We start from the raw sequence: 26,431 nt of genomic DNA, 5'->3' as shown, positions 1-26,431 counted from the left end.
GAACTAACTCAAAAGGAGCACTTGTTTATTTATGGACTATGGAACTAGAACTAAGATGATGAAATTTAACAAATTGACATGAATTACAATTCAAAGATGACAAGAAACAAAATTCGAAACAACAGTTCTTCAATAAGAATAAAGATGGATAACCCAAACGACAATAAACTTCAAATGAGGATTTAACTCTAGAGCTAGCAACAACTTTCAATATTTGTTGGTAAAAAGTGTAAAAGGCCCACCGACTTTCATGTCCTTTACCAATAATCTTCTTCGTCATACGATCTTGAAACAAACATTAACAAAAAATAAACAAGATAAAACAATTAAGATCACAAGTAAGTTGACTAATAAAAACTGAATTAAAGAACAAGTGAGACAAATGCAATATAGAGGATAAAGAAAGGGATAGGCTAAGAAAAATGGTGCCGGATCCAAGAATAGAGAGAGGGTTGATCCATCTGCCAATATGACAGACGGGGATGAGACATAGGACAAAGACGTACTAAATAAGTTAGAGTTACCTGTCATATGAGTGTTGAGACCAGAGTCTATGACCCATTTGGTAGATAATGTAAGAAGACATTTCGTATTACTTGTCTCAAAGTGGTAATAGAATATGATGACGAAGATGCCTGCAAGGATTTATGGAATACTTGAAATTTAGCAAAGTTGTCAGCAGAGATGGTAACAGGTTGCTCACCTATATCATTGGTGGAAGCTATCTAAGCATGTCGAGATCGTTGGGTCTTATACTGTTCCGACTTACAACAATAGTTACAGACAATCCCTTGAGAATTAAATTTTTGAATATCATAACTAGACTTCTAAAAGTTGATAGTCATCCCTACAGTACCCAAGAGTCATTTTTATTTTTGCTGATTAGAGCATACTAGGTTGAGAAATAGGTAGACCAGATTGGAAACTTTCAATACGAAGAACATGACTGAAGGCTTCATCTAATGATAGAATCTTAAAATTAATCTGTGTTTTAGCCACTACAAATTCATGTAAAAGTCCATTAAAAAAATATCATAACAACCATCTTTTCTTGTTAAGTTTGTTGAACTTTGATATTAGATGTCACACCCTGTCCCAAAACCACTACATGCGACTTAGGGGAGACGTGTCGCCTAGACACTCAACGCGTATCTCTCTGCAAAATAGCATGCCGAACGCCTAGTAAGTAGAGAAACTTTAATTGACACTTAACGTACCCCAAACTTAACTTGATAAACACTAAAAAGTAACAAATACTTTTTCTTTATTAACTTAACTTCTTGCAATCTATTTACAACACAAGCTCTCTTTACAACAAACTTAACACATAAACTTAAAATACTCTAACAACTCTTTCTAACTGATTGGCTTAGCAGCAGTAAGCATAGCACTCAGGGATACACAATCATGTACCTGGAAATGTGAGAAATCATTTGAATGGTTAAGTAAAAAAGGACTTAGTGAGTGACAGTTTCATAAAATATGCTTTGAACATTAATTCCTTTAAAGCTTAATCATAAATATCAATTTAACAGTTGAACTCAAACTTTCTCTTTTCAGTTGTTATACCACAAGAATCACAAGGATGGTAACTATGTCTTTATCCTATGATGCGATACTTACGAGACGGACCTATAGGTATCAATAGTGCCCTAGCTCATTGTAGCTATAAATAATGAAATGGACCTACAACATTCATATAGGCACTCACTCACTATAGTGAAACAATCACTACAAGAAATAATGCTTACGATAGCTAACGAAAAAGGCTATAAAAGACCTTTCATAGCCTTTTTCGAAGGTCCTGACAACACATGTTATTAAAAGTCTGGGACCTTTTATAGCCTTTTCATAGAGCTATGACGAATGCTATAATAGTGTATAAATATATAGCTTAAATATGTTGCTATAGATTCATTTGATAACTTTCTTTAATAAAGCTATAATATATTTACATGGCTAAAATAGGATGCTATCGTTAACATTAGATTACATTTTTTCAAGGATATAATATATTATTTATAGCTATCGTTATATGTTATAACAATGCTATTTAATCTAACCTTTTTATAGCTTTTCTTTTTTGCTATACAAAAATTCCTATAGCTTTTACATTCTTCGTTTAGTAGTTGCATGTTAATTTCTAAATCGTTTAGATGCATATAGAGTAAAGTATGATCTTAATCTTCCGCTGTGCATGTCATCTCTGATGTTTTTGTTTCATCACCTCTACCACCACCGTCACCACTTTGTCAATATGAATGGAGTAGCCGAAGAGAAATCAAAAGCTCAAAGTTTCAGAGAACTGGCAGAGAAAAGAATATAGAATATAGAATAAGGAGAATTTATGAAAAATGTAATGATGAGATATACATATTTATCTACATATATATATATATATATATATATATATAATTATAGGGGTGAACATAAGCCTAGTTGGACTGTGTTGGAGAAAAATTATGGACCAATCCAAATATTAGCAAAAAATGAATTGGTTCAATATGTAAGGGTCAATCCAACCAAACCTAACTCAAAAAATGTTGGCGAGTTGGTTTTCTTTTTATCTTTCCATATATAATTTAGAGAAGTTTTCCTATTGTTTTTCAATATACAAGGTGAACAAATTTTCATTCAAGTGCAAGGTAACATACATATGTTATACATTCAAATTCCAAGTCTACAATATTCATTTAAAAGGAGATTTACTTTTAGGTTTTCAATTTTTTTTTATATAACATACATATGTCACCTTATATATATATATATATATATATATATATATATGTTATATACGTTAATCGGGTTGGGCCGGGTCAACTTAACCCCTTACTATCAACTTCTTTTTTCTCAAATTTTCTAATATAATCCAATCCAATACAAAATTTACCCCAACCCCAACCCAAACTTGACAATTTAGGTTGGGTAATCCGAGTTGGTCGAGTTGCAAGTTTTTTAGAACACCCCTATATAATTAATGGAAAAAAGATTCTATTTAACATGGAAAGAATATTTGTTTTATAGGTGGATGTGATGGCTGTTTGGAGAAAGAGGATTACAAAAAATATATTTTTTATTATATATATATTTACGATGGGAAAAGGAAAGCGATTAAGGGGGCATTTGGGGCGAGGAGTGACTTATAATACCCTAAACGCAGACTATTATAGTCTATTTTGATAGTCTACGTTTGAGTGTAGACTATTATAGTATATGTTTAGAGGGTGTAGACTATAATAGTTATACTATAATAGTCTATGTTATTATAACTTGTGTTTGGGGTGTAGATTATGATAATTTCTGTTTGGGGTGGAGACTATTTACGATATGAGTTTTTCACTACTCATTTTTTTTTTACATATATACTATACAATGAAATACACATTTTTTGTGAAAGTTCATAACAAAGTAATGCAATGGACAATACTATATTCATAAAAAAATTATGATACCATTATATTAATTGAAAAAAATAATACCAAGTCCACATACAATGTTTGGATAGAACAATTGTTTGTGAAGAAAATGACTAACTATTACAATATAGTAAAATAAAAAACATTCAAACATAGGAAATGAAAAATGCAATACACAACAACCGTATTACCTCACAAAAGTAAGTTCTCAAAAGGAGTCTTGAAAAGATGAACAACAAAATTAAACTTAGATGAATCCAAGTTGGATAAAAAAAAAAAAAAATGGAAAAGACAAGTTGGGATGACATACCAATTCCATAACTGAAATGAACCCGTAGATTATAATAAAACAGTGAAGGACCAACATAAGAGGCAAAAAGTAAAGAAACTAGAGGAAAATGGGAGCCTCGGAGGATTGAAATTAGTTTAATAATTTGAACTTCAATTTCGTGTAGGTGAATTTTTTTAAACAAGCAATGCACTGAAAAGCAATAACAGACAACATTGACAAGAACAATTTTTTTTTTTTTTTAAGATCCAATGCAAAGAAAGCAGTAACAAACAACATGGATAGGAACAATTGTTTTCTAAACATGCATTTAAATGGAAACAATAACAAACAAATCAGAGGACATCAACAAACAGATCAGGGAAGACATTAACTCAAAATGGATAAACAATTCAACATGGACAACATGAATGGGTTGTAGAAGTTGAACTGAATATGAAATTCTAATGAATTAGCCATGTGAATGAAGAAGAATGGTAAGCATACCAAAGAAAGTATGATGCATGTTAAAAAACGAATAAGGATGAAATGGAATGAGAAATGGGATAACATATTTATAATAGAAGGATGTGAGTAATCAATAACAAACATAATCCAAATGCACGTTAATGAAGATTATGAACAGTAAAGAACCAAAAAATCCCAAAAAACCCAAATTAGAAGTAAAGATGGAATTGACAGTCAATCGAGGGAAATGATAGTCAAAAGTAGTACATCAAACCAACTACCATAAAAAAGAAAAGAATAGGTATGGACAGAATAGTTAACATTATGTTCAACCCCATATAATAGTGACACAATTAGAATGAATTCATGTAATATAAAAACTCATTAACAATTAAATACTAATGACCATTGTAATAGAAGGAATTTTTTTTTACAGAAGAGGGTACTAAAAATGTGAGCCTGAGAAGATTGAATATACACATTTTTCATGAACATATATGAGAGAAAGTATTAACACATACAATCAAATTCAATCGATAAAATTCGAAGAACAGATTAACAATAGAGGGTACTAAAATTTGAGCACAGAGAAGATTGAACATAAACATTTTCATGAACAAATATGAGAAAAAGTATTAACACAGAGAATCCAAATTCAATCGATAAAATCAGAAAAACAGATCACATAAGCAAACAAGAAAAATGAAAGAAATTGCCACAAGAGTATGAAAACGAAACACACAAAATTGAAAAGGCAACACATAAAAATGAACAAGGAAAATCAAAACAAGACCTCATCATCAAGTAATCCAATCTTGAAAAGGTCCTTAAAGGCTGATAGAAAGCGGGTTAGCGATAGCACTATCGGGGTCTAGTTAGCCACTCCAAAATAGAATAAAGACATGAAAAAGCACAGGACACGACTTACACAACACAACTTTTAAGGGTATGTGTGCAAACCCGAAACAACCGGCCACCCCTACCGTGCTCAGACTGATGATGCCCCTACCATTCTCCGGATGTAGTATCTCTGTTCAAGGGCATTTCGGTACACATGTAGGATAAACAAAGGGAAAGTTAGAGCGACAAGGGAAAGTCAGAGCGACAAGGAAGGTATCATTGCATGTTCACCGAGAATCCTCTTCAAACATGGTTTCAGAGGGGAAGGAGAAAGGTCTCGGAGGCAACATGTCGAAACGAAGTAGTCAACGAACCAAGGACGGAGATCTGAGATTTAGAGAGAAAAAAAGAGTTTTCACGACAGAGATTTGAGATTGGGAGAGGAAAACAAAATGATTTTTCATGACACAAATTTGAGATTCAGAGAGGAAAACGAAAAGGTTTTTCATGGCAGAGATCTGAGATTTAGAGAGGAAAAAAAAATGAAACAACGACTTTTTTAGATTTGGAGAGGAAAATGAAAAGAGAGATGAGAGAGGAGGAAGAAATTGAGAAGATTAGGTAGACAAGAAGGCAGGGATACGTGGAGAGATAGAGAGGATTATGTGGATTTTGGAGGAGTATTACGGAGATTGAGAGGGGGAGTGAGAAAGGGTTTGGGAGGGAGTGAGAAGGATTATGGAAACCCTTATCCTAGGGTTTGGATTAGGGTTTCCATAATTCGAACCCCAAACAAGGAGTGAGCTATTTTAGCCGAGTCGACTCCTTGGTAGTTTGGGGCGCAAACAACATTTAAAGGTTTTGAGGTATTTAATGTCTTGCTATAGGTGCATAAACTAACATTACAAGGAATTGAGGCTCTTCTGATGCAAACGTCGAGAAAGGATCGCCCGACACATTGAGCACCATCGGGAAAAGAGTCGAGAGAAATGCATCGGGAGATGATTACCCGAGGCAGACATGTAGCACGTTAGGAGTGCCTAACCCCCGATGCAGGAGAGGAGCAGGTCGAAAGTATGGGTCTCCCAACGTGCTATGTATGTCGTCAAAACTGTTTTTATCCTGATGCTGGTTCATTTATATCAGGAGATCTATAATCCTGACGCATACTAGGAGAAGCAAGTCCCAACGCCTTTGTGCATCGGGAGATTATGTTTTCTTTTTTTTTTTTTTTTTTATATATTTTTCCAATTATTATCTTCGTTTTTCTGGTAACTTGTGGTACTTTTTGGAGTTCTGATTCAGTTTAAATTGAATATAATTGTTGAACAAACAAACACAAAATTAATAATTCCATCGAAATGCTAAATTTTAGTTTACAAAACTAGAGCATATCCAATAAAAATAAGAGTCTTACAATAATGTTCATTCGAAACAATAAATAAAAAGAAAAAATACATCATCTTTCATCACCTTGATGACATCTTCGAACAAATCCATACCGACAATGACATGAAATTAAAGTACATTATTTAAACTTTAAAGAAATCATAACTTAGGAACTAACAATAATCAAACTACAACCCTTATGTGCCCAATCTCTAAACTTTCACTCTTTCTACAAATATAATCAACAATAAAGACTCAACTTACAAATAAACTCATTCCGGGGTGCCACTGAATGTAACAATTACATTTAAACCTTCAAAGTGTCGTTTAAGCCCCCCCTCAAACTCACTCCTTGATCAAATTACAAACCCTAAGTACCCAACCTCTCAAATTTCACTCTTTCTATAAATGTAACAATAATTTAGACTCAATATACACACTCGTTACATAGAAACTCACTTCAGCGTACCACCCAACATACCAGTTACATGGTAACCTTCAAAGTGATGGTTAAGACCCCCCTTAAACTCACTCCATGATCAAAGTACAATCCCTAAGTACCCAATCTCTCAACTTTCACTCTTTCTAGAAATGTTACCAATAATAGAGACTTAATTTACACATAAACTCACTTCTGGCATGCCACTGAACGTAACAATTACATTTAACCCTTCAAAGTGTCGTTTAAGCCCCACTCAAACTCACTCCATTATCAAACTACAACCCCTAAGTACCCAACCTCTCACAAACTCACTTTGGCGTGCCACGCAACATAACAACTACATAGAAACCTTCAAAGTAACGTTTAACCTCCCTCAAACTCACTCCATGATCTACCTTCAAAATTACTTTAAAGGCATTAATAAACTCAGTTGCTGATCAAAATTGTGTTCAAGAAGGTTTAATTCCTACAAAATATTTTGAAAAAACAACAGAGATTCTTATCGGAGCAAATGGGAAAAGATTAAATATCAAATTTAAACTTTCAAAAGTACATGTTTGTAATAAAGAACATTGTTTCAAAACTTCTTTTCTTTTAGTTAAAGATCTTCGCCAAGAATTAATTCTTGGAACACCTTTTATCACACAATTATATTCTTAAACAATAACAGAAAAAGGTTTAGTAACAAAGAAATTTGGAGAAGAATTAATTTTTGAATTTATCACTCCAATTTTACCTCATAAACTTTTAGAAATTAATGTTTTGAAAAGTGAGCAAATAAAAAGAAAACAAAAACAAATTAGTTTTCTAAAAGAAGAAATTGATTACAAAAGAATCGAAGAAAATTTGAAAGAATTTTCAATACAAAATAGAATAAAAGAAATTCAATTAAAAATTGAAAAAGAAATTTGTTCCAATTTACCAAATGCATTTTGGGAAAGAAAAAAAACATATAGTTAATTTTCCATATTCAAAAGAGTTTAAAAAATCGGATATCCCAACAAAGGCTAGACCGATTCAATGAATTCAGACTTACTAACACATTGCAAGAAAGAAATTCAAGACTTATTAGATAAAAATCTAATAAGACCTTCAAAAAGTCCATGGTCATGTGCCGCCTTTTATGTGAACAATGCCTCCGAAAAAGAGTGTGGAGTTCCAAGATTAGTAATCAACTACAAACCTTTAAACAAAGTTTTGGAATGGATTAGATATCCAATTCCTAATAAACAAGATTTACTCAAAAGAATTGCAAATGCAAAAATATTTTCAAATTTTATATGAAATTCGGATTTTGGCAAATTCAAATTTCTGAAAAAGATAAATATAAAACGACTTTTAATGTTCCGTTCGGACAATACGAATGGAATGTAATGCCTTTTGGGTTAAAAAATGCACCATCTGAATTTAAAAAAATTATGAATGACATTTTAAATAATTTTCAAGATTTTACAATTGTTTATATTGATGATGTTTTAGTTTTTCTCCAAGCATAGAAAAACATTTTAAGCATATCAATATTTTTATAGATATTATAAAAAGAAATGGTTTGATAGTCTTTCTACCAAAAGTAAAATTATTTGAAACAAAAATAAGATTTTTGGGCTTTGAAATCCATTTAGGAAAAATTAAGCACATTCAGAGATCAATTGAGTTTGCTTCAAATTTTCCTGATCAAATCTTAGATAGAACCCAACTTCAAAGGTTTTTGGGTTGTCTAAATTATGTATATGATTTTATTCAAAACATCAAGCCCATTTGCAAACCATTGTACCAAAGGCTAAAGAAAAATTCAAAACCATGGTCTGACAATCATACCCAAACTGTTCGAAAAATTAAGTTTTTAGTCAAATCAATCCCTTGCCTCAGTTTAATTAATTCAAAAGCAAATCTTATCGTTGAAACTGATGCCTTGATATTGGATATGAAGGAATCCTAAAATAGTGTCTAGATAAGACCGAATCAATAATCTGATTTCATTCAGGAATTTGGAATGACACACAAAAAATTACTCAATAGTAAAGAAGGAATTACTTGCAATAGTTATTTGTGTTCAAAAATTTCAAGGTGAATTAATTAATATAAAATTCATTATAAAAAATAATTCTAGAGCCTCAAAATTTGTATTAGAAAAAGATGTACAAAATCTTGTCTCTAAATAAATTTTTGCCAAATGGCAAGCCATACTGTCTTGCTTTGATTTTGAAGTTGCGCCTATAAAAGGAGAACAAAACCCTTTAGCTGATTATCTATCAAGGGAGTTTCTAACTCCAAAAATTTCTCTGCTTTCTAAAAACTCTCTCTCGAAAGAAAAATGAGTTCGAAAAAAGGAAGTGCTAGAGGAAGAACAAACTCTACCTCTTCAAAGGGCAATCACGCATCTTCTTCTTCTAATTCTGCACCTTCACCTACGGGTGCAGATCAATATGCAATGGAAGTAGGGTTTACCACAGTAACTCGATCCAGATCAAGATCGTCCAACATACGAATTGGGTCTCTCACGGAGTCAACAACTCCACCTAGGCCTTCAGTCAATCTTATCCATCCTTCTAGCGGAGTTGTTCAAATGAGGCCTCCTGCCTCTCCTTCATCAAATAGGGAGTCTTCTACTCCTTCTACAACTTATTCTCAGGCTGTCACTCCCGATAAACGATTTGTACCAAGACCCGAGATCAAATCTTATTTTCAAAAGCTTATCGTTGTTTATGATCCTATCATAGAACTCGAATATCAAAGTCTCACTTTAGAAGAGACAGTTTCAAAAATCTTTACAGAGGACTTTAATTTTCTTCCTGAAGACCTCAGAAAAACAAGAAAATTTTATGAGTTTATTTTAGTAGACACAAAGTCTGTAGAAATAACTCATGTTCCAGACAAAAATGGTCCTTCAAAAATTGCTTATTCAAAATTAAACTTTTTTAAAGCAATCAATCCAACTCATTGGAATCAAGAAATTTTTACAGAAAAATCCCTTTCGAAACCTTTTGTTCCTCAATCCTTCTCATACCAAGATTATATCAAAGCTTGGTATAGAGTATTTTGGTTTTCAAATAGAAACCACTCGTGGTTTATTTCTTTTTGTCAAAACGGCTACAAAATTAATTTTCCATTATGGTTTATTCAATGGTGGACTAATTTTCGTCTTACATACGATATTCTACCAACTCCAATTCAAGAATCATATTTCTATTTCTCAAGAACAATCCAAAAGAATTCTTTTCATAATTCAATGAGGTTTTGCCTCTACCTTCAAATTCCATGGATATTTTGTTGGAGCTACAACACAACATCATATTCTTAATACAAGATGTTGGTTAAAAGCCTAAAAATCAAGTGGTGGGAAAAATACAATTTTCAGCATGCCACCATCAAACACATAAAAGAATGGTTTGTAGAAAATAGATATCTACAGGACATTGATCAAAGAAAAAATGCCAAATTCTTAAATGACAAATCAAAACTCCTTGCAGCACTCGCACAAGCCACAACTGATGTAGATTTATAGAGATTATTATCAACAACAGTAAATGCTTCTTCTTCTTCTAAGTCACCATCTTCTTCCATACAAGAAGACGAAGAACAAGTAGATCCAGAATATGATCTAGATGATCCATTTCTCGACTCATAGCCTATGTGAGCTCCGAATCAAAAAACCAGTTTCAAAAGAAAAATAGGTTCAATATAGAGTCTTCTGAAAGAAGATTTCCATTTAAAATTACTATAATTACTTTATGTATATATTATATCTACATAAGCTTTAAAAAAAAGAAAAACGAACGAAAATGTAAATTCTCATCTTTAGTGTAATTAATGAGTAAACTTTTGTAAAAAAGTTCTAGTTTACTCTGTAAATATTGTTCTTTCATCCAGAAATCCAGGAAAAAATTGAAGACAACAAGCGCCAATAAAGACCAAGTCCACGAGCTAAAATGAAATTATGTATTTCATGGAGTGTTCGACTATGTTTGATGGTCTCAGCTGTAAGTCGCAATAAGGAAGCTTGGTGAGTCCGTTGGTCAGTCAGTAATCCACCGTAGAGAATACAATTAATGTATACATGATTTACTACTTGCAAGAAAGGACAACAAATATGGAAAAAGCTTCAATTTCTCCATGGATCAATGACCGAAAAATCTTAATTTAACATGTTTCTTCTTATTTATTATAAAGCTAATAATAATGATAATAATAAATGTATGAAAATAATAAATAGGTTAGTTGTTTATTATGAACAATAATGTAATTATTAGGTTGTATATTAGATGGAAGAAATTTCCACACATTAGTACGAAGGTGGATTCTTATCCATCATTTATTAATTTCCTACTCTTATAAATAAAATTTAGCTTTTAGGAGTTGAAGATCAACAAGAATCTTATCAGATAAGGGGTCCCGTTCTGTCTGGTTCGATTTTACATTTTAATTTTTTAAATTTCAATTGTGATTGAAATCCAGGGTCTGTAAATAGACTTCCAAGTTGTAATGCAAAGCACATCGCGAAATATTTCAGAGCTCTAAAACACTAAGCTCTTAATATTCCGACTGCTTTATTCTTGTAATTTATCGATCCTAATTCTCTTTGCAGATAGCATTGAGCAATTGGTATCAGAGCCATCAATTAAAGATCAATTTCCTGAAAATTAAAGTCAGAAATATCGGTTGAATTTGAAGAATATTCTTCTTCATTTATCTCATGGATTCCTCTTTGGGGACATTTGTCGGCATAATGTCCTTCTTTTCTACATTTATAGCAAAAAAATATTTTTATTTGATTTGCCTCCTTTTTTAGTTTCCTTTTGTTGTTTTTCAGCAGTTTTTTTTGTAACTTGAATATTTGTGATATCTCTTAGGGGTATAAGGTTTGCTATAATACGTGGGTTTCATATTATAGTTTTTTGGACGAATTGTTCTTGAAGATGAACCTGGTTCTTTGACATTCTCAAATCCATATTGAGAACAAAAAGTCTTCATTTCTTTCTTATGAAGATTTGAATGCTTTTGAACTTTGGTTTGAATTTTTATCTCGTTGCAGATATCTACACCACACTCTATAATTTTAGAGGTTAATTGAGCATAAGTAAGGTTCTCCCAAGGTATTTGCTCGGGGTATGCTTTGTTAAGAGAGTTGTAGACACGTTCTGCTATAAAGCTAGGAAGTCCATCAATGAACATTTCTTTCCAGTGTCTAGCATTGCAGTCTTTGAAGATATAAATTCTTAATAAGAACATATCTTTTGTAACGACCCAACTCCTTATACTGAGTCGAAGTCATTACTAAATGTAAAACACATGGTTTAAGTCACAAAGGTTAGTAAAAACGAATAAAATTTCAGAAATTTATTTATGAAAATCAAATCAAAGTAATATGCAAAAATAAAATTAAATACTAAAGTCCTACTCGGGCCCTATCTACTTTCAAAGAAATGAAATAGTAAATAGTGAAGAAAAATAAAACTCAGGCACTGAACGTCGAAAACAGGTGTAAGCGGAAGTAGAAATCCCTATGGCTCGCCACGGTCACTTCTGGTCGCTCGCCAGCTTGCCTTTGCCCCTACCTTGGCCTCTACCTGAAAAACATGACATGAAGAGAGTGAGTATAAAATACTCAGTAAGGGACCCACTACCAGTCCCACTAGGTGCCTGTTAGCTTCCTATTAGAGTCCTGTAAATGGTACCCAATCTCTGGCACGTTACCGAACACGTGCAACATGCGCTCCCGTAGAAACGAAAATCTGGTCTTCGGTGTCTCGGGGGAGCACCTAGGACATGCTGGTCTGTAGTGAACCGGGGGGTAACACTAAGACAATCGGGATGCGAGGACCCCGTCGAGTCACTCGAGTCATATTTATATCCATGCTAGACTGGCGCCTCGTCGGACCACACAGTCCTAAATAGGTGGTGATCCCGAAGGACACCCATGCAGGTACGACTCTAATAGGCTAAGCTAACAAGTACCCTAACCATAACATACATGCACGTGGCATCATCATGTAATCATAACAGACTAATCATCATCTCACTTTTCACCTCAATAACCAACGTACAGTCATAACAATTCACGTCATCACAATATCATGCCATCATGTAACCATATCATCAATCGCGTCATGTTCTCATTAATTACACGTGTAATACAGTCTAGTCCTTAACATGCACAACTGAAGGTGTATGTGGTCTCATAGTTTTAAACGTAGAGCTAGTAGTAGAAATCTATTACCTGGAGATTTACTCGACGAGTCCTAACCGCAAGACGAGTGTGCTTTCCAAGCAACGAGGTCCTAACTGTTTAATAACGCCAAAATTCATAATTAAGTCACCAACGACTAGAGGCCCAAAAACTCAGTTGAAATAACTTACCCTAGGTCGAGGTTGCAATGCTTGAGCCTCTATTGAAGAAATCCAACGCTCCAAGTCAAATCGTCCAACGTGGTCCTTAAAAGAGTTAATTTAATTTAGTCCAAATTAAATTATTTAGTCAAAAAATTGAGTCTTGCTGGGTAAGCCAAAACAAATAATCAATTTACCAAAAGTTAGGTGGAAAAGGAACCGGAGCAGACTGGCGGCTTAAGGGCAGGCAGATCGGCTCGGCTAGAGAAGTAGGAATCGGCTCGGCTTGAAGACTGGGATTGGCTCGGACACGACGCAGATAGGCGCGGCGCGGAGAGAAGCGGCTCGGCTTGGGCGCAGGTGCTGTGCGCGTGCGGACGCGGGTCGCGGGGTGGAGGCTCAGCCGGGTCGGGTTTACGCATGAATGGGGCGTGAGGCGATCAGGCTAACACCGCGGCTTCGATGGCTGGCTTTAGCAGTGCTCGGCGACGGCTCGCAGACGAGTTTCGGCTGGCGAGACGCTGCGGCTTCCGAAGCTCTCGACTCGACGCGGTGGCGCGAAACGGGCGATAGGGTTCAGCTTGCTTGTCGCAGCGGCTTCGCAACTCTCGACTCGACGCGGCTAGCTTCCGATAGATCTGGCTGGACACCGACGGCGAAGCGGCTGAGCTGACGGAAGAGGCTTGAGCGGATCGGGTACGCTACGGCGGCGGCAGCGGCGAAGCTGAACGCGGCGGCTAGGGTTTCTTCCTTTTCCTTTTTCTCCTTTTCTCTTTTCTTTTTTTTTATTTTCCAAAACAAGGGTCCCAAGGCTCCTTTATAAAAGAAAAAAACCCCTTTTTCTTTTCCTTTAATTAAGTCAAGCTAACAACTTTTTCTCTCTCCAAGTAAATCCTCCAATATTCTCAATTTGGTCCTCACATCTCTCCCTTAACCAACCAATCATTTAATTAACAACCAAAACTTCACCATTTTATTTACAATTAAAACAATTAAAAACCAACCAAAATAAAAACTCCAAACTTTAATTAATCACAAATCAAAAGACAAAGTTCCTCAAAATTTGCATTTTCCATAACCACACTTAACATTAATAATAAAAGAAATTAAATTTGTCGGGGCGTTACATCTTTATACCATCTAAAATTTTCCTTAGAGGAGCACTTTAGATTTTTTATTATTTTCCTTTGATTTTCTACATCAGTGTCACTTCCTAGGCCGAAGTGCAGGTTAATTGCATAGAGAAGAGTCTCTACAACATTCACTACTACAAAAACTGACTCTCTTGATGGTTTTAAACTGTCAAGAATGAGTATTCTTGACGTTTTCAAAACCGTCGTTGAATCCAGTGTCAAGAAAGGCAATTTTCTTGACGGTTGTAAAAAGTGTCAAGAATTGATATCGTTGACACTTTTTAACCGTCAAGTATTCAATTTTTCATGACAGTTGAGAGCCGTCAAGAGGATACGTTTTTATGACTGTTTTAAACCGTCAAGAATGAGATGATGAAGCCCGAAAACCGTCAAGAATACGATTATTCATGACATTTCAAAACCGTCAAGAGTGCATTTTTCATGACATTTTAAAACCGTCAAGTATTCAATTTTCATGACATTTACAAACCGTAAAGAGTTCATTTTTCATGACATTTAATAACCGTCAAGAGTACTCTTTGCCATGACATTTGGAAACCGTCAAGAGTGCTTTTAAATGACATTTTAGAACCGTCAAGAATTTTGTTATTTATGACATTTGCAAACCATCAAGAAATGTATTGTTAATGACATTTGAAAACCGTCAAACAACTTTTCATTTTTTTAATTGTAATTTATTTTATATTATTCTTCCTGTATTATGCTCCCATTGGTCCAAAAATTCAACTACATATAAACGACAAATATACATCAAATATAGTTTGAAAACTCAAACATAAATATGCACTAGAACAATTCCAAAACTTTAACATATATTAACATTTTACCATATATGTATCAACATTTCGAAAACTTTACATATTTGTTCGATATTGTCATATACAAAACATTACTTCTATCAACCGAACTCAATGACCTTGAATGAAACTTGGCTTCAAATAAACTTGCATTCTGCATCCTCTACTACCTCCAATTCATGAGCTAAAATAAGTACCACCAATAGCAGAGCTAATCTACAAGAAGTAGAAAACATCACAACAACAAATATAGGATTAATGATCAGCTATGTTGATGATAACAATGTAAAGGGGAGGTGGAAATAGGTTTAGATCAGATTGTCAATACCAAATATTTACAAACTCCTTGTAACTAATCGTTTCAAATTCACCTATACTCTGAGCCATCAGCAGAAACACTCATTTTGAACTTTTTGATTTCAATTCAAGAGGAGTTGTCACACCCCCTCCCGGACTACCTGCTACCTTAGACCGAAAGATGGCGTGAAGCCGATGAACAACGTTATTCTGTACCTGTATCTGTCGACTCTGCTTAAAACTTTCATGTGATGAACTTGCCAATCTAGTATATAAACTATTGTACATGCCACAAAACACATCGGATCCTAGGCTAGTCAAACACAGCTAGTCAAACACATACATGAAGTGTACCTCAAAATTTACCAATTTCACGAGTAAACCTAAAGACACCTTAATCAAAATATAACCAACAAAATTTACACAACTACAGCTCCTAAAGCTTATACAAACTGTGGAGTATCTATAACATACAAGGGTGTGAATACATCACAACACAACAGACTTTATGCCCAACTCAAAACACGTACTGGCAATCGATAATGAAGCTTCCGCAGACTAAGGCAGTCTATCAGGCACCGGGAAGTCGATCTCTACCTGGAAAATGGGTAAAACATTTTGGAAAGGGTGAGCTATGAAGCTCAGTGAGTGACTCAGTTTAAAACTATGAATTTAAAGATAAGAGCACGTGAAAACTTTACACATATAAATCTGTTTATACAAGTCGTAAATGTAAATGTGTAATAGTAAGAATAGCTTCCTTAAATACTCAGCATGTTCATCATTGAAATCTAGCAAGGCATATCAAGTATATCGAAGCATTTTAACTAACATGACGAATCTACGTTGTGTAGGGTACACCTAGTACAACAACGTTTACAAGCACTACGATGTAGTGGGGCCCGCCCAGCACTCCCATCGTCTTTGTCGTAGTGGGGCCCGCCCAGCACTCACGACAGCATCGTTGTTACGGAGTACACTCAACGTCAACAACGAAATCTAACCAGTGTGCACACGGTAATCTCTAGCCTCAGGCTCAAGATCTCAGTCATGTAGTTAATGAAAATTTCATAAATCATCATAAAATATTAAAACATGCCTGCTTATAAATTTTACACAAAGCTCGAACTTTACTCAGCTCTTTCGTGGAAAATTGTAGTTCTTAAAACAAAACTTCATACTAATTCATGCTTTGCTTAAAATATTGTGGTTTAAATACTTTCCAAACATTTAATATCTACGTGCTAGCATAAATTTCTTTAAGAAATATAGTCTCCAAATGTATACTTGAAAATAGTCATGAAATTCAAATACCTTTCATGGCTTCGTAAATAAACATTTATCGCATTCAATCATAATAACAGTTATGGAAAATATTTCAAAGTTGGTTTTGTCACTCACAGTCTTGGGCTAGATCCTTGGTCTATAAGCTCGGTTTAATTCTTCTCGGCCTGCCAACAACCCAACCGAGTATTAAAACCTTAAACATTCTAGTTTCCTAAAGATATACATAACATGTCGCACCAAAGATGACGCTCACGAAAACAAAGCTTAAGAAATAAAATCCTATTTCAACAATTCTCTAAAATTTCCAGATTTCTAACATAAACTTCAAAGAACTATAACTTTCTCAATACTTAACCAAAATGAGTGTTCTTTATATCAAACTCTTCATTTTGAGATCCTCTAAAACTTACCTGAAGACATATAAATCTGATTCCCCGTGAATAAACACATATAACCCTCAAAATAGAACCACTTCCAGAATCGCGCGCACACGACCTCTTTAACTTGTTCCTACAATTTAACCAATTTTTAGTCGTTTTGGGTTTACAATTTCTTCATGAAAGTTGTAGTAAATTGAATAAGCTTTCCAACCATACCAAATAGAAATTCTAACTCCACCGATACACTCTGAAATACAAGAAAAACCAGAGACCTCCTGATTTCGAGCGAAAACCAACTGCCCTGTTTTCTTCATCAAAAAGTACCAAATGAAAATCCGAATTTGTTCCAACGTTCTTCATAAAGTTTGTTTAAAAATGAGTTAACTTTCAGTAAATGTAAATCGCACCTCTTAATTCCTTTTGAAGAGTTCAAACCGAATTAAAAACCAGTGATGTGCAGAATGAACTAAAATTCAGCCATTGATACACTTTGCTTGAGTTCTCCTCCTCTTCTTCAACCTAAAAATTCTAGTAAAATTTCTCTTCTTCTTCCAAACTCTCTCTTAGAAGTTCCCTGCAAATTGAAGAAGGAAAAAGAAAAATAAAAATAAAGGGAACTTGGATGTCTTCAAACTTGGCGGTGAATGGAAGAGAAGAAGAAGAAGAAAAGAGAAAATGAAATTTTCTTCTCCTTTTCTTCTTTTTGTCCTTTCTTTTCTTTCTTTTTTTTAATTAATTTAATAAAACTATTTAATATATAAATATATATATTTATATTTACACTTAATTTCCATTTTTTTTCTTTTTTTTTTCCACATTTAAAGAAATTAAACCTAGAAAATATCGGGTTTACAGGAGTGATCAGTTTGATCCTCACTTATTCTATTCATTGTCATGAAAATATTCGATTTGAACCATCAAGTTTTAAAAAAACAACAGTAGAACATTTAAAAGAAAGACACCCCAAAGCCATCACAGAGTGAAAAGTACAAAAACAAAGAAAGATTAATCCATTGGCATTGCAAACCTGGTAAGATGAAGTAACCCAAATATCTGCTCCAGCCTCCAATATTTGATGTTCCAATCCTATAAACAGGAATCTGAGTTAGTTAAAAAAATAAAAGTAGAAGTCAAGGTGCAAAAAAATTTCAATTAGATCTCATAATCAAACTACAGACAAATTATTTATTCCATTTATGACCTCATAGCAGTTTGATACAAATCACAATCATGCCCCTTAAATCACTATCACCAAGCCTGTGATCATATATGTAACAGTGCTAAAGTTTTCCATAACTATGCAGTATCATAAAACTAAGCTTACCATCCAATAGTGTTGTTAACATTGAGTTCTCTCAAGCATCTCATTATTTCAAGCTGGTAATTAGCACAATTGAATTCAATCTCCTCATCCTCCTCTCGAGCCTAACAGATTCATGTTAATAAATTAAAAAGAAATTCAAGCTAGGAAAAAAAATAAGTACGAACATAAGTATGACCAGACGTGGAAATTTCTCAACGTAACCACTAAAAGAACAACGAACATTCAACAAACAACAAAAATGATTAAGTTAAAATGAATTAGCCTCTATGCTTCCAGATCCCTCTAATGACCATAAAATGTTTTCCACTCCTTCCCGCAAATGCACTGTATTGTTTCTATCTATCAAAGCCATCCAACTAATTAACTCAGTCAAAAAGAGCCTCTTCTAAGGCCTAGCTACATTCCAAACTTCACTATCATTATCTTAACAATCATAACTATAGGCCTCTTTTTTGCAATCTATCATTATGTCTATCTATCAAAACCATCCATTTAGCCTTGAGCTTAGCAACCAACATATTCCAAAAAGCTTTTCTTTGGTGATTCCAACCTAAAGAAAAACCAAGGTAACTAATCAGAAATGCTCCTATTTTACATTGAAACTCCTCTGCCCATTCTTCAACTCCCTCCTTACTCATATTGAAACCAATAAGCAAGATTTTAGTTACATTCAACATCAAACCAGAAGTGTTCGAAAAAAGATTTAAAATATCCCACCAATTTCTAAGACAAGACAAAGGGTTAAGTGAAGATGAATACAATCTCTTCTTACCTATTGCCTAAGATATTTTAGCCACAAAAACATGTGAATAATATGTACCTGCAAAACTTTGTTTTGAATGATGTCAGCAGTCTCTTTTCCTTGATACGATTCATTGACTTTTCTTAGGGCATCTTGGCAGATGTTGTACCATTCCATCTTCATATAAAAACCATAAAAGATTTGAAATCATTCAAAATTCTAAACTGTCAGTCAGTGGAGTTGATGGAATTTTATTTCAACGGTCTGATTAACAAGGATGCTTACAGTATCAGTGTCTTCAGCTATTGTCCATGCAAATTTGCTCATGGGATGCTTTTCATATAAAGGCCTTCTAATCTTCTCAAGAGCTGTCAATCATAAAATATCATAGAATTTTGCAAACTTTTATAACTAGTACAGAGAAGGAATTTTGAAAAAAAAAAATGCAAAAAGAATTGGTCATACCAAGATTAGTTTCTAGGGTACTTTCTGATTGAAGAATTTTGGATTGCAAGTGTGTGTTCTATTAGAAACCAATCAATCACCGTTAATCTCATCAATAAGAGAATTAATATTATCATAAAAAATTATTTAAAAATACCAGAAACTAGAATAAAGAACCAAGGGAAAAACACTCAAAAAATTGCATGATATAAGTAAATTCGCATTAACAAATACTGAGTACTAAGCTAAGGCACCATCTTATTCTTGTATAAGTTCCTATTTTCAGCTGTTGTGGTAGTCATTCGAATTTCCCTCTTCCCCACTCTGTAACTCTCCTTCCTCCTTCAGTTCCTCAATATACATAGTCTCAAATAAAAAAAAAGCCCCAAAAATCGGACTACAATAAACAAAAAAGAATAACCAAAGAACAACAATTATCTCGAATACATAAACAAAAAGCCAGCAATCTACACCCATTTCACCTTAAATAGACAAAATTTCAACCAACAAACGTGATTATACACAAACAATTAACACCCACATTATGAAAACCTAACATTCATTCCTAAACAAAAACCCCATTAATTAAAGAGTGTGAATAAAGAACAGAGAAGCAAACACGAAGTGAGAGAAAATTGATCTATGGACATACTTTTGAGTGCCTTTGCAATGGCATGGAGCAATTAAATCTTCTCCTGAAACCAAAATCATATCCATACTAGAAAAGGTAAACCAAATCTTTGAAAGAAGAAAAACAATATATGCGTGTGTACCGACAGTTTTAACCCACAAGTGAGCCTAAGGATAGCATTCTTATTTGTTAAATTAATACATGAGAAATGTTTCTTAACCGATGTTGATGAAATAGGATTACACATTGAACATAAAGGAATGTTAAAAACCTCCAGTGTCAAGGCATATGTAGCTGCTGCCGCCGCTGCCAAGAAGGAACAAAAACAGCAGAAAGAATTCTAATTCATGGCCATCAAAAGCTCATAAAAACAACAAGACTATGAGACTATGAAGAGAATCAAGAGGAAGAGCTTCATATAGTCATTTGTAGTTGCAGCTGCTGCCAAGAAGGAACAAAAACAGCATAAATGCTCCTATTTTATATTGAAACTCCTCTACCCATTCTTCAACTCCCTCCTTACTCATATTGAAACCAATAAGCAAGATTTTAGTCACATTTAACATCAAACCAGAAGTGTTCCAAAAAAGATTCAAAATATCCCACCAATTTCCAAGACAAGACAAAGGGTTAAGTGAAGATGAATACAATCTCTTCTTACCTGAATGAATGAAGATCATAAACTTTCAATTGTAAGAGCCTATGAATAGAATCACAAGAAAGTCTGCAGATCTTGTTAACAGTTATTATCAAATGACAAAAGAACATGTACCTATGGCCGATGACAAATCGAATTATAATCCCCTTCTCCTCCTCTAGTTTCTTTCTCTTTTCCCCTGTTTTTCAAGTTTTCAATTACTCTCATCAGCACATAATTTAAACAAGAAGAAATGACGGAACAATTACAGTTCATCTCAAAAGAATAACAATCACAAGCTACATACCTTGAGGCATCCACTCGCACGAACTGAATCTCATCTTTTTCTACTACTAAAAGCAGTATTGATCCCTACAACCATTAAGTATCTTCTTTTCCCAGATGATTGGTCATTCTTTAAATCATCCGATGAAGGCGAACCACTCTGTATAAACTCCTGAGCTGCTTTGGTAGCAGCCAATTCCATCTCGAAATTTAAAATTGTCTTATCTAATATTCTCAATTGAACAACATCAAAGTAAACTCGCAGTTTGAATTCTTCATGTAATACGTTCAAATCATGTTCAGTTAAGTAGTGTAACAATTTTAGCTTTTACTCACTGTAGAGCATTGTGAGTCTTAGAGACTTCCCTAAAAATATCTTTCGACACGCGCTTTACTTCCTTCTCATCCAACTAGAAAATATAAAAGTAGCAATGTAATTACTTTCTTGAACATGTATCCTTTTCGACAAGTAACGAAAACAGCTTTGAAGATGCTTATCGATTTCGGACCACAGCCTTATGAAACTAACTTTAACTTTTCGGCTTCAAATGGCGTTGTTCGAGTGATTCCATTAGGTTCTGGAACATTCCACATCCTACAAGCAATTTGAATATGATCTTCAGTTTATCTCTTCTTTTTAAGAAAAAAAAAACATTGGAACGATCTTCCCGATAGAGCTGATTCGTATTAATAGGGCTATAACTGCTGGTGATCAATTTTTCAGAATATACAACTTTAATCAACAAACAAAAATACACAAAACCAAGAACATTAATATTGTCGGCTGCATTTAATAAATGAAAAATGGGCAATGTTTCCCCAAATAAATATAAAACCCAAAAAGAGAACACCCAAATTGGAACCTAAAACCTAGGAATCCAAGAGAAACCATTTCAACCCATCGATCAAAGCTAATTGAACACACCCCCCATCAAATTTTTCTTATTGATACGAACCTGTTTGTGAAGAACATCCCCAAACAGAAGCTGCCAAGGCAAAGAAAATCTGCCCATTTCTACGAAATGACGCTTCTTGAAGATTGTCCAGGCTTAAAATAAGCAGACGGAGACTTGCAATCCAAAGGAAAAGTAAGTCAACAACTTGATTTGAAGGGCTTTATTTTAACCATTTCATTCCAGTTTTGCTTATCACCTTTGATTGTGAGCTCCTGTATTCATATTCATTACATAAAACAACCGTAATATAATAATTATAAGGGAATATTATCATGTCCTAAGAACTTACTTTAAGGACAGAGAAATCGCATTTAAGAAGCAAATTTCTGGCCTTTGCTAAAAATTCTTTCCTCTTCCCAGATGCAAAGTACAACTACATTGACAATACGAGTCAATCACATAATCATTTCTCAAAGACATAAAAATGAATGCCTATCTCTCAAAACAACCAAGTAGAAGCAACATAAGCATTTTTTATCCCAAGCATCCGATAACTAGGTAAACAATACAGAATCAAAAAGGATGGTCAAGCTTTAAATCGTCACAAAGAAACCATGTTTAGAGCACATTAAAGAGCAGCCAACATAAACAAAATATAGACTAGATCGATAACGGAAACACCTTTCTTCGATTCAGAAAAGAGATTAATTAAACACAAAAAGAAGGATTAGACTGACCTTGAGCGACTTGAGTCGTGAACCGATGATTCTATGCATGGTGGAGCTGAGTGCCAGTGAACCCTAGAAAAGGTTGAGGCTCGCCTTAGTTTCTTCCTCGAGTTCGATTTTCAAAGAAACCCCAATGGTGGCTCAACCTAGTGAACATCAATCGAGGGCAGTAGAAGGAAAGTGGGTCGGGTGCGGCGTAGAAGGCGGTGTCCAGCGGTGCGGTGTCGAGCAGTGCGGTGTCCAACGGTGCGACGTCTAGTGGTGTGGCGTACAGCACAGAGCGGCGGCGTACGACATGAGCGGAGGAGCGGCAAGCGTCTTGCAGTGAAGAGCACGGTGAGATTGGAGATGGAGGCGTGAGATATGTGAGATGGAGGCAGGGAAAATGAAATGGGTTAGAGGGAAAGTTTTATAAATTAAATTTATTTAGATAAATTGTTTTATTAAATATATTTTATTAAATTTATTTTGTGGTAGGAGGGGGAATTGTGTGGGAAAATAGGGAAAGGGAAATTGGGGGTTTAGGTTTTTTTTTTAAATGAAATTAGTTTTTTATTTAAAAAGTAAAAAGAAATTAGGTTTTTTTTTTTAAAAAAATTATATTTATATTTTTTTTCAAAAAATCCTCTTACTTGATGTTTTAAAAATGTCAAGAAATTTTAAAATTATTCCTCTCCGCATTTTATAAAATTTCTTGACGTTTTAAAACGTCAAGAATTTAATCGATATTACTTGACGTTTTTAAAACGTCAAGGATAACTACATATTATTTGACATTTTGAAAAACGTCAAGAATGTCAACTTTATAAAAATTCTTGACGTTTTAAAAACGTCAAGAATTTAGAAGATAATCCTTAACAGTTTATAACCGTCAAGAAAAGGTTCATATTTCTTGACAGTTTAAAACCGTCAAGAAAGCTAAAAATTGCCTACCCTCCGCCTTTTCTTAAAAATTCTTGACGATTTTTCTATTAAACCACCCCTTTCTTGACGTTTTTTCCAAAAACCGTCAAGAAAATAAAAATGCAACCGTCAAGAAAGCCTCTTTTTCTAGTAGTGATTCTTTATTTCTTCTTCTACCTCTTGAGTTGTTGAAGTTCCTTCTTCAACTTTAATTATCCTTCTAACCTTTGTCTTATGTCTTTTTATTGCTTCTTTTTGTTTAGTAGTTAGGGCATGATCCCACCACAATTTGAGACTTCCACTAAATCTATTAATTAGAAGCATGACGACTTCTCTATTTGAATGACCATTAGATTCGTAGGCTATGACACAGGTCAACATATTATTTAATATATCATAGATTTGAAATTCTGGAGTTCCATCAAGGTTCCAAACATATATAGATTCTCCATTGAACTCAGTATTTATTGAATATCTCTGTCTTTGCCCTAATCCTTCTCCTGAAAATGAAGGCTGAGGATAAAAATTAATTTGATCTCTCTTGTTGATATACTTTCCAAAATTTATTTTATTGATCTGTTTTTCTTCTTCATTGATGGAGAGACTTTCAAAATCTTCCATGAATTGGGCAACATCTTCTTCATTAATGACATTGATCGAACTTTCGCCCTTTAAGCTTTCCAGACGTTTGTTAATCTCATCTAGAAGTTTTTGTTTCTAGGTTTTTATTTTTACCTTTTCCAAAGGTTGGAAGAGACTAGGAATTTCTTCTGGAGAAGGAGGATTGGTGATTTCTTCTAATTTAAAAACTTGGCTTGCAATTGAAGAAAACATTCTGTTGGAATAGTTATTTTGAACTTGGATACTTTTTATTTCCTTGTTTGTAGGGGCTTTATGCTTTTCTGATTCTTTGATGATTTGAAAGGGTTTTGCAATGACATTCTCGTTATAAAAACTTTTGAACTCAACATCTTCCATTGGTGGAAAATCAACTTTGATTTCACTTGTTTGAGTTTTCTATGATTTTTTTCCTTTGATAGTACAAAGATGGTCAAATTCTTTTCTTTAGTTAAACCATCTAAAAAATGCAATATGCTCTTGAAGTATTTCAAGGGTTTTGAAATACTCTTCTCTAAACAACTTCCTTTTTGTTTCAGAGTAGTTTTTGAAAAAAGCAATTCTTTCAATATGGTTTTCTTTAGACATAAATTCCTTTTGAAGGGATTCTTTGTCTAGTTCAATCTTTGATTATGAAATAATTACATTTAATTGAGAACTAGTATCCATTTTTGTTTGAGTTGGAGCGTTTGGAGGATTTTCTTCATAAATAATATTTGTTATTGCTTGATTTATTTTGACAGATCTAGTTTTGAGATTAGGCATCGACTCACTTCTACTAGAAGTACTTGGTGTTGAACTCATGAAGTCTGTAGAATTCATGTTTTCTTTAATAACAGGGAACCTAGGTGATTCGTTTTCAAATTTGATTTCTACTTTCCCATCAGGATGCTCAATGATATGGGAGACTTCTTTTTCTTTCTTTTAAGGGACAAAAGCATTGTCTAAAAAGGAGTTTTGGAAAGGAGTTTTGGAACACTAACAGTTGATTTATTGAGATTTGTTTCTTTCAACATAGTTTTTCCTTTAGTTGAAGACAATAAAGCTTTTGAATGCATGGTAGTAGTCAAAACTTTATAAGTAACTTTGTAAACAAGGATTAATTTTTTCACTCCTTCAAAATTTAATCCTTAGCCAGTAATATCTAAGCTCAAGGTTTTAAGAATATGTGGGTCATTAAGAGACACCACAAAATTTGAAACACAATTAAAATATACAGGGCCATTGGCCAAATTTGATTCAATTATTCCTAATAAAGAATTTGAAAAATCTTTATGGCGTTTATCGCATAAAATTGCTAAGACCGATGTATCCAGTCCGGATCTAAACATTGAAATTAAAGCTACTTGGACGGCTTCTATATGAAGAAATGAAAATTTGTTTTGATGTTTATGAATATCATTTCTTGGAAAATAATTGTATGGAATCAATTTTTCCAGAAACTGGAATTCTTCTTTCAACAATTTTTACACAAAGATTTTCTTTGAAGTTGAAAGGATTTTTAAAATAAATTTTCTTTGAATCAAGTTTGGGAATTCCCCAATTGAAAAAATCATTTTCTATTTTTGCAATACGAATTGATCAAATAGTTGTCTACCAAACCAGCATCTTTGGTTTTATATGGTAGGTGAACGACAAGGTGTATCATTACATCGAAGAAGGCAAGTGAGAATATTCTCGCTAATTTACCAAATAGGATTATGATATCTAATTGCAATCGGTTCAAATCACTTATATGTAACGTTCTTGTGCACAAGTCACAAAAAAAAAAAAAAACCGCACAATTTAGTATCAGCAGTGAGCACATTTTTCAGTAGATATGCTCGCACCAATAGGGAGAAGTCGATGTAGCAAAATGTAACAGTCGTGTGTTTTAAGACATGATATTTTTTCCATCTTTGTTATTCACACATGATGAAATATTATAAACAAATCCATCAAGAAACTTAACTGATTTTAGAAACTTGCAAAACGAAATTCACTCACTATTAGCCAATGTGTGTATGTTGCATGTAGCTTTATAGATATGTTATCGACTTCTCTTAAGTGTAAATCCTTTCTTATTTTCAAATCTTGTATAGGTCCAACCGAGTATTTGTTATATCTTTTGTTTTTCGTTCAATATTCAACAATATACCAACCAAGTTGTCATAAATAT

General features: G+C 33.8%; 1 protein-coding gene and 2 long non-coding RNA genes across 3 annotated transcripts; all 3 read right to left on the bottom strand.

Annotated features, from left to right (window-relative positions):
• Positions 1 to 1,247: 1,247 nt before the first annotated feature.
• Positions 1,248 to 5,555, bottom strand: LOC107991932 (uncharacterized). Its single transcript, XR_007815567.1, has 2 exons — positions 5,081 to 5,555; positions 1,248 to 1,413 (listed from the first exon to the last, which is right to left on the bottom strand). It is a non-coding gene; the product is annotated as an uncharacterized LOC107991932 (long non-coding RNA).
• Positions 5,556 to 15,099: 9,544 nt separating this feature from the next.
• Positions 15,100 to 19,493, bottom strand: LOC127144021 (uncharacterized). Its single transcript, XM_051079421.1, has 5 exons — positions 19,417 to 19,493; positions 19,210 to 19,308; positions 18,390 to 18,490; positions 18,093 to 18,151; positions 15,100 to 15,317 (listed from the first exon to the last, which is right to left on the bottom strand). The coding sequence occupies exons 1-5, from the start codon at positions 19,456 to 19,458 to the stop codon at positions 15,313 to 15,315; spliced, it is 306 nt and encodes a 101-aa protein (XP_050935378.1). The 5' UTR covers positions 19,459 to 19,493; the 3' UTR covers positions 15,100 to 15,312.
• On the bottom strand, positions 15,399 to 17,715 carry LOC127144022 (uncharacterized). The gene is made up of 4 exons (XR_007815566.1): positions 17,473 to 17,715; positions 17,282 to 17,366; positions 17,096 to 17,195; positions 15,399 to 16,849 (listed from the first exon to the last, which is right to left on the bottom strand). It is a non-coding gene; the product is annotated as an uncharacterized LOC127144022 (long non-coding RNA).
• Positions 19,494 to 26,431: the final 6,938 nt, after the last annotated feature.

The sequence above is a fragment of the Cucumis melo genome, chromosome 11 (assembly GCF_025177605.1).
Source record: "Cucumis melo cultivar AY chromosome 11, USDA_Cmelo_AY_1.0, whole genome shotgun sequence".
NCBI classification, from domain to species: domain Eukaryota; kingdom Viridiplantae; phylum Streptophyta; class Magnoliopsida; order Cucurbitales; family Cucurbitaceae; genus Cucumis; species Cucumis melo.
The sequence above is the reverse complement of the archived record's forward strand: the minus strand, read 5'-3'. Positions and strand labels throughout refer to the sequence as shown.